The following is a 10,137-nucleotide window of genomic DNA, read 5'->3' on the forward strand; positions in this document are numbered from 1 at the left end:
GCAACAATCCATCACTCTCCTTCTTGGTCAAATAGCCCTTACACAGCCTGGAGGTGTGTTTTGGGTCATAGTCCTGTTGAAAAACAAATGATAGTCCCACTTAGTGCAAACTAGATGGGATGGCGTATCGCTGCAGAATGCTGTGGTAGCCATGCTGGTTAAGTGTGCCTTGAATTCTAAATAAATCACTGGCAGTGTCACCAGCAAAGCACCATCACACCTCCTCCTCCATGCTTCACAGTGGGAACCACACATGCGGAGATCATCCGTTCACTGCTCTGCATCTAACAAAGACACGGAGGTTGGAACCAAAATTCTCAGAGGACAGATTTAAACTGGTCTAATGTCCATTGCTCGTGTTTCTTGGCCCAAGCAAGTCTCTTCTTATTATTGGTGTCCTTTAGTAGTGGTTTCTTTGCAGCAATTCAACTGTGAAGGTCTGATTCACGCAGTCTCCTCTGAACAGTTGATGTTGAGATGTGTCTGTTACTTGAACTCTGTGAAGCAATTATTTGGGCTGTAATTTCTGAGGCTTGTAACTCTAATGAACTTATCCATTCTATATACTTTCGGCCCGTCATTGGACACTGTGCTATCTAACCTCCAAACGAGCTTCAATGCCATACAGCACTCCTTCCGTGGCCTCCAACTGCTCTTAAACGCGAGTAAAACCAAATGCATGCTTTTCAACCGATCGCTGCCTGCACCCGCATGCCCGACTAGCATCACCACCCTGGATGGTTCCGACCTTGAATATGTGGACATCTATAAGTACCTAGGTGTCTGGCTAGACTGCAAACTCTCCTTCCAGACTCACATCAAACATCTCCAATCGAAAATCAAATCAAGAGTCGGCTTTCTATTCCGCAACAAAGCCTCCTTCACTCACGCTGCCAAGCTTACCCTAGTAAAACTGACTATCCTACCGATCCTCGACTTTGGCGATGTCATCTACAAAATGGCTTCCAACACTCTACTCAGCAAACTGGATGCAGTCTATCACAGTGCCATCCGTTTTGTCACTAAAGCACCTTATACCACCCACCACTGCGACTTGTATGCTCTAGTCGGCTGGCCCTCACTACATATTCGTCGCCAGACCCACTGGCTCCAGGTCATCTACAAGTCCATGCTAGGTATAGCTCCGCCTTATCTCAGTTCACTGGTCACGATGGCAACACCCATCCGTAGCACGCGCTCCAGCAGGTGTATCTCACTGATCATCCCTAAAGCCAACACCTCATTTGGCCGCCTTTCGTTCCAGTACTCTGCTGCCTGTGACTGGAACGAATTGCAAAAATCGCTGAAGTTGGAGACTTTTATCTCCCTCACCAACTTCAAACATCAGCTATCCGAGCAGCTAACCGATCGCTGCAGCTGTACATAGTCTATAGGTAAATAGCCCACCCATTTTCACCTACCTCATTCCCATACTGTTTTATACTGTTTTTATTTATGTACTTTTCTGCTCTTTTGCACACCAATATCTCTACCTGTACATGACCATCTGATCATGTATCACTCCAGTGTTAATCTGCAAAATTGTATTATTCGCCTACCTCCTCATGCCTTTTGCACACATTGTATATAGACTGCCCATTTTTTCTACTGTGTTATTGACTTGTTAATTGTTTACTCCATGTGTAACTCTGTGTTGTCTGTTCACACTGCTATGCTTTATCTTGGCCAGGTCGCAGTTGCAAATGAGAACTTGTTCTCAACTAGCCTACCTGGTTAAATAAAGGTGAAATAAAATAAATTTAAAAATCCTCTGTAGCAGAGGTAACTCTGGGTCTTCATTCCTGTGGCGGTCCTCATGAGTGCCAGTTTCATCATAGCACTTGATGGTTTTTGTGACTGCACTTGAAGAAACCCTCAAAATTCTTGAAAAGTTCTGAGTTGACTGACCTTCATGTCTAAAAGTAATGATGGACTGTCGTTTCTATTTGCATATTTGAGCTGTTCTTGGTCTTTTACCAAATAGGGTTATCTTCTGTATACCACCCCTACCTTGTCACAACACAACTATTGGCTCAAGCGCATTAAGGAAAAAAATTCCACAAATGAACTTTTAGCAAGGCACACCTGTTACTTGAAATGCATTCCAGGTGACTACCTCATGAGGCTGGTTGAGAGAATGCTAAGTGATGCAAAGCGGTCATCAAGGCAAAGGGTGGCTACATTGAAGAATCTCAAATATAAAATATATTGTATTATTTCAAAGTTTTGATGTCTTCAATATTATTCTATGATGTAGAAAATTGTAAAAATAAGGAAAACCCTTGAATGACTAGGTGTGTCCAAACTGTTGACTGGTACTGTATGAAAAAAATATAAATACAACATGCAACAATTTCAACGATTTTACTGATTTACAGTTTAAATAAGTAAATCAGCTAATTTAAATAAATTCATTAGGCTCTATTTTATGGATTTCACATGACTGGGCAGAGGCGCAGCAATGGGTGGGCCTGGGCCATAGGCCCACCCACTTGGGAGCCAGACCCATCCACTGGGGTACCAGGCTGAGCCAATCAGAATCTGTTTTTCCCCATAAACAGGATTTTTTACAGATAGAAATACTCCTACGTTTCATCAGCTGTCCGGGTGGTTGGTCTCAGATGACCCCGCAGGTGGAGAAGCCGGATGTGGAGGTCCTGGGCTGGTGTGGTGACACGTGGTCTGCAATTGTGAGGCCAGTTGGACATACTGCCAAATTCTCTAAAACGATGTTGGAGGCGCCTTATGGTAGAGAAATGAACATTCAATTCTCTAGCAATAGCTCTGGTGAACATTCCAGCAATCAACATGCCAATTGCACGCTCCCTCAAAACTTGACTCATCTGTGGCATTTTATTGTGTGACAAAACTGCACCTTTTAGAGTGGCCTTTCATTGCCCCCAGCACAAGGTGAACCTGTGTAATGATCATACTAATTAATCAGCTTCTTGATACAGTATGCCACAGCTGTCAGGTGGATGGATTATCTTGGCAAAGGAGAAATGCTCACTAACAGGGATGTAACCAAATTTGTGCACAAAATTTGAGAGAAATAAGCTTTTTTGTATATATTGAACACTTCACATGTTGCGTTTATATTTTAGTTATGAATAGGTCAGCTGTTCAAAACTATCCGAACAATGTCCAACCCAGATTATTTTTAAGAGTCATGTTCAAAAGGACTATATGTCGCGCCTTGGTCATTGTATTTTGTGTTTTTGTTATATATTTGGTCAGGCCAGGGTGTGACATGGGTTTATGTTGTTGTATTTTCGTATTGGGGTTTGTAGTATTTGGGATTGCGGCTGATTAGGGGTGTTGTATAGGCTTGGCTGCCTGAGGCGGTTCTCAATCAGAGTCAGGTGATTCTCGTTGTCTCTAATGGGGAACCGTATTTAGGTAGCCTGGTTTCGCTTTGTATTTCGTGGGTGATTGTTCCTGTCTCTGTGTAGTTTCACCAGATAGGCTGTAATTAGGTTTCGTTCCGTTTGTTGTTTTGTATTTTGTAATAGTTATTTCATGTATCGTTCCGTTTTCCTTCATTAAAGATCATGAGTAACAACCACGCTGCATTTCGGTCCGACTCTCTTTCCACAAACGAAGAACGCCGTTACACTATAGCCACAGGAAAATATCCAGTTAACACATTCCAGAAGTAGAAATGAGGTAAAGGACTGACGCCACATTTCTAATAAAGGCACTATTTCTGCTTAATTTGGTTGTTTCACAAATCAACAAGGTCAACCGGTTTCAATCAACAAGTGGCTTGCTATGACTGCACTCTCTCAAGGTCTAGAATGTCACATTTGCATGCAAGGCTTATGATCTCACGGATTCACAATGTCTTGTAGTTTGGTAACGACCCAATGTCATCTAATTGTCACCATGTATCTGCATTGGACAATCAAGCACAAGTTATGTTGGCAAATGAAGTTACCACTCTGCTTGTGTTACAGCCTCAATGTAAATAGGTTTTTACAGTAATTTCACCTTTTTAATACAAGGTCGTTGCACATATATTGGCAAATAATTGCAACAAATTGATTTTTGTAGCCCTCTAAAGCTGTTGCCTACACATCTCTGCCCCCATTATAGGGTCTCCATCTGTGCATTGTAGACAAACAGTTGAGTCTAGAATTTCAGTGACTCAAGGAGCTTGCTTTCTATCATATGGAGAAGTTAATAAACATGCATTTGTTGACCATAAACATATTCATGGTATTGCAATGATATAGGTCGGAAATGTGTATGATGCGTTTTCTTCAAATAATCTGTAACATCCTGCCTGATAAAACAAGATGAATTAGTCCTTGTCTGTCCTAAGTCCCCACATGCCTTTCAACAAGGCATAGCAGCAGTCATTGTCATTATCTCTGATGGCACAGCTGTGACAAAACTAATGGTTCTTTCACAAGTCTGGGAACCATTGAAAATGCCTGCAGCATTGCTAATTCCCCTGGAAACCGTGACACCCCCCCAAAAAATATTATGGGAGTCGAAAAACCAGTGTTTGACGTATGGTTTATGCACACTAGGCCCTCTGTGCAGAAAGTAGAAGCTTCAAATGCTGTATCAGTCTGGATAAATGAGTACCAACGCTGTAATGAAGGTGAAAGAATGAAAAATCTAAAATGGCGACTGCCTTGCCAGCGACTCCTAAACTCGTCCTTTAACAGCATCCAAGGGCTAAGGATGCTAGCCTACTGTAAGAGGAGGCCATCACAGTCTTACTGAACCCAAATTAAATATTTGACTTTGTCATTGTACCATTTCAAACTAGATTCTTATGATGAGTATAAAAAAAACAATTGGGCTTAGTCCTCTATTTCTATGGAAATGCCAGCTGCACTACATCAAATGACCAACATGGAGAGATGATTAATATAAAGTGCCAAATCCTCCCTTTACTATGATGATTGCTGCATCAAAAAAATATATATATCAGGAAGTTAGCATGTGAGGGGTGAGTTCAGACAAATTATTAATTAAATGATATATAGAAGAATTGGACTGATTATGAGATGATTTGATCAAGTATTGTGAGAGTCGGTCAAAGTTCTCATTATGACCAGATATGGGTCTTTTTTATAAATAATGGGGCCAATGTGTGAGAGAAATGAAAGTGAATACATGCAAACTGGCCCATAATTCCACCTATACAACAACATAGGACTATACATCCTTTAAGCAGGGTTTATACAGACATTGAAAAGTCAAATTCAGGACTTCAGAGACTTCTTAAAAGGACTTAATTGTAATTTTCAAGGACCTCAACTTTATACAATTATAAAATGTAAATAATCGTACATATAGAGCCTAATATAGACCCTTCCCCCACCCACACACACCTTTTTTGTTTGTTTGGCCTTGCAGTGCATTGATATTCAAATGAATATTACATTCTACAATATGTAACAATAATGTGGACATGGTAACTAAATATATTGGATGCATGGAGATTTTTCTGTACCCTATGTGGCTGACACAGGCACACATGATAAACCAGGAATAGCGGCAGCATTAATCTCACTATTTGAATCTCACCATCACTGTTTTTATAATGAGAAATTGAGCAAAAGCCATGTTCCTTTTTTAATGGAGGGAAAGCCAAGTTGAAGCCAGCATTAGACATTGTCATCCCAATAATAAACACACGTGGATTTACTGCAACAGAGTAGCACAACACCATTCAATTGAATCAGAGAGAAACAAACGAAAATGTGTAAACATCTCTCACAAAAACGGATAAAAAAATGAAATCACAGATAGTTATAAGGGAGCAGGAGAACGGTCTGCAGATTTTATAAAAATTGCACTACAGATGGCTGTATCGGTCCGCTAATACAGGACTAGTAAAGTCCCTGCGTGAAGACATCTATATCGGTCCACTAATACAGGACTAGTAAAGTCCCAGGGCTGAAGACATCTATATCGGTCTGCTAATACAGGACTAGTAAAGTCCCAGCGCTGAAGACATCTATATCGGTCTGCTAATACAGGACTAGTAAAGTCCCAGCGCTGAAGACATCTATATCGGTCTGCTAATACAGGACTAGTAAAGTCCCAGCGCTGAAGACATCTATATCGGTCTGCTAATACAGGACTAGTAAAGTCCCAGCGCTGAAGACAACTATATCGGTCCGCTAATACAGGACTAGTAAAGTCCCAGCGCTGAAGACATCTATATCGGTCTGCTAATACAGGACTAGTAAAGTCCCAGGGCTGAAGACATCTATATCGGTCCGCTAATACAGGACTAGTAAAGTCCCAGCGCTGAAGACATCTATATCGGTCCGCTAATACAGGACTAGTAAAGTCCCAGCGCTGAAGACAACTATATCGGTCCGCTAATACAGGACTAGTAAAGTCCCAGCGCTGAAGACATCTATATCGGTCCGCTAATACAGGACTAGTAAAGTCCCAGGGCTGAAGACATCTATATCGGTCCTCTATTACAGGACTAGTAAAGTTAACTATATAGATGTCTCCCTCACGACGCCAGGACAGCGGAGTCAATCACCACCTTCCGGAGACACCTGATACCCCACCTCTTTAAGGAATACCTAGGATGGGATAAAGTAATCCTTCTCACCCCCCTTAAAATATTTAGATGCACTATTGTAAAGTGGCTGTTCCACTGGATGTCATAAGGTGAATGCACCAATTTGTAAGTCGCTCTGGATAAGAGCGACTGCTAAATGACTTAAATGTAATGTAAATGTAAATGTAACTACATTTGTGGATTTATTTTTCTTCCAAAACTTTTTTTTTGTGGAGGGGGCTAGCTATGCCCTTGTATTGTTTAAAATTGCAAGTCTAGCATGAAAAACAAGATGTATGCGTCATGTTATTTCATTACCAGATAATGTTGTGAATAAGCCCACTAGGCAATGTAATTTGTTGTCATTTTATCCAGAATAATGAATAGGAATAACTTTGGGTGTGGTGAAAAAGTATTTCCTACACACTTGAACACAGTAGCCTTGGTGTTAATCCAAGGTACAAAAACATACTATGAAAACATGAACTCATTACCTTGATGTTTTTTCTGTTAAATCTAATGAGACCCTGCTGTAAATCACATAGAAAACAACAGATGATCAACATCAATGATTAGATCCAACGTGGATCCAGGCACAATCACAACCATGGATTCCAGCACTTGGGCTGTTGTTGTGTCGCATGCACTATCACAACAGCTGTTCGTCACTTGATTGTTATTTGGAAAATTCCTTCCTGGATCAGATGATGAAGTGTGAAAATATCAGGGCGTAACTAATCAGCTGGACACCAAATGTGCATCCAACAATTATTACGCATAATTATTGAAGAACCACATTAATGACAGTATCGATTTAGGTTTTAAGTATCACGATATCGAGACTCCTTCGGGTAGAAGCATTACATTTTGCAAAGGAATAAATTTGTGGGCATTTGTGTGCCTATGAAAACGGTTTCCATCCCATAACATAAGGAGACACGAAATGTTACGTAGTTACACTGCATTTCTGAAATCTCTTTACAAAAAACTGTCAGACAGCAAGATCCGGGATTCTTACAGGGTTAAAATTCTATGTCTAATTTAACTGATTAATGATTCATGTATCATAAAAGGGCAATTTACACTGCCATAAATGAAAGTACAGAAAAGGAATGGTTTATGTCACACAATTTTGGACAAATCCGTCAAGACACCAACCATGACAAAAGGGTTAAACGTAGGTTTTAAATCAAATCGTGAATTTCATTGAATATACTGTAGCTATGTTGCCTTTATATCTTAATGTAATGACAGACAAAAAAATTGGCTGATTATTATTGATTACTTATCAACAGCTGTAACAAGTTGTCCAGTGTAGGAAATCCTCACTGGCACACTGGTTTATAGAAAGACCTAGAATCCAAATGCATCAGAACAAGCATGTGATCTTGCCTAATATGGCTGCAGGAGTGGGTGGGTGGGTGGGTGTGGGTGGGAGTAGTGATGACACTGCACTTCACTATCAATTGTAAGTCAAAATATGAATTGAAGGTAGAAGAAGTCAGGGGTTCACTCTATGTCAGGAGGCCGGCCTATGACCTGTAAGCGTGCTGAGGGTGTTGTGTTTAGAGATTCAGACACTCCTCAATTTAGAAACATGTAGCCCGCATGTGCAATTCCAGGGTGATTCCATGGCCTTACTACGTGAGACTAACATTGAGAGAATGTACAAGCTCTGTGGTTAGGCTGCTACAAAACAATTGTCACTCACAGACGGCAATACAAATAGTCATATATGCTGCTGAGGTTGCTATGTTACCTGGTGTTATGGTAAAAGTCTAGTTTTGATGACACAAGTGAAACAATGTTGAATCACCAAAATTCAGATGTTATTGTACAACAACCTATGCAGTGAGCCTCCCTTGTCAACATGTGTTCCAGAGGTTTTTTTCATGGATAAACATTTGATGTTAGGGTAGATTGTAGCATCTCAAATAGCCTACGAATATGAAACTAAGGCATGTCATTATCATCACTGCCAATTGTCAGAGCAAGATCGGAATTCTCATCATCTGGTTCAGAAATGCGTAGCAGCCAGCTAGCTATGAGTACAGATGTTTCTAATATATTCAATATTCAACTGTGGCCCCTGAACTGGTTATCCGCTTCAATTACATTTACGTGATTGAAAGTGTCATTTTAAGAGGTATTATTGAGGAAAAAGTCAATGATGATAGCCTATTTGCCAAGTCATCTATGTGTTTTCATTACTAGCAATATATTCTTAACCATCACAAATATGAAACATGAATTGCCCATCACTGTACCTCTGTGGTGTACCATTAAAGATAGAGACAGTATTTCAACTAAATTACACAAAACCTATAGATGTGATAAAAAAATAACTCATATATAGGAACCAACATAGTCTCAAATAAGAAGTAGACACATTTCAAATAGGCCTACATTATTATTCCAATAATGGAAATGAAACGTATATGAGAATAATAAAACCACTGCAATAATATTACAGGGGGAATTATTTGCACAAGTGTATGGCAATGATTTACAATCCATGGTGAAGAAACAATAAATAACAGGCTGATAACGAATCATGAATAATTAGGCTAGAGGAATATGAATGGTTATGAAAATGATAGCCTAATCATGAAACCTCTGTGGAGGCCAAGGTGTTTCTTTCACTCAAATGTGGCTTTTTAAAACACTTAAAACCATTGGGGGGCACAAAGACACTGGTCAGCCTGGGCAAAATAAAATGTAAAACCTATAAAGGCGCTATTGATGAGCCACTTGTGCAACGGCATGCCAGTCTCGCTCGGAAAAGCAGGAATGAGACCGACCGTCAGGTTTTAGTCATAAGCTTACGTATAAACTGAAATTAAGCCTAAATTGTAATTTAACCATGGACTGCCATCAAAATACACAATAAACCACAATTATTAATCAGGCGTTTAGTCACCGTAATTGTGAAACGTTTTGCTTCTGGATAAATTGCCCTCATGCAAGTTTTTCTCAAACTATTAAACGTCAGATTATCATTGATGTTTTCGTTAAACACGTCGAACAAGATTTTTGATAGAGTCGCATCTATAGAGAGCAAACTCCACATATGGAGTAACTTACCGTTAGCTGCGGTAATCAGACCTGCAAAAATAAGCAGGGTATGCTTAAATTTCCCCATCGCAGTCATGTTCGTTGTTATTCCACGCAGCCACCGGTTTCTTGGGTTTTGTTCAACGATCACAAAAATGCATAGAGATCCAGCTTTGGCAAGAAGATGTGACGCCTATGGTGCAGGGATTCGCCTATATTAGCTCTCATATCATCAAGAAAGGCTACTGCAGAGATACGAGATTGTAGAGATGAGACCCAAATATGTTTCCTGGATGCAAGTATAAAGACAGAATGCGTAGGCAACTAGGAGATTGCAAGAGAGGAACGAATAGAGGGTGCCTGTATCCAACGGAAGGAGTTGGACTCAACCATCATATATGATGCAGGGGAATTGTAAATCAATCTGAGTGCCTTCACGGCAACTTTGAGACTGGTAGCCTACCATTCTGAAGAAGCACCAACACAGGTGCAAATGCATACAACCCAGTGAAACGCATGTTAGCGCCATAATATCGACTAGT

General features: G+C 40.3%; 1 protein-coding gene across 1 annotated transcript in view; it reads right to left on the minus strand.

Moving 5' to 3' along the window:
• Positions 1 to 9,907, minus strand: part of LOC118402753 (CUB and sushi domain-containing protein 1-like) — a 439,121-nt gene extending 429,214 nt beyond the window's left edge. The window contains exon 1 of the mRNA XM_035800963.1: positions 9,626 to 9,907. Coding sequence (XP_035656856.1) covers positions 9,626 to 9,692 — 67 coding nt within the window. The 5' untranslated portion in view covers positions 9,693 to 9,907. The remainder of the gene's footprint in view (positions 1 to 9,625) is intronic.
• Positions 9,908 to 10,137: the final 230 nt, after the last annotated feature.

The sequence above is a fragment of the Oncorhynchus keta genome, chromosome 24, assembly GCF_023373465.1.
Source record: "Oncorhynchus keta strain PuntledgeMale-10-30-2019 chromosome 24, Oket_V2, whole genome shotgun sequence".
Taxonomy (NCBI): Eukaryota; Metazoa; Chordata; class Actinopteri; order Salmoniformes; family Salmonidae; genus Oncorhynchus; species Oncorhynchus keta.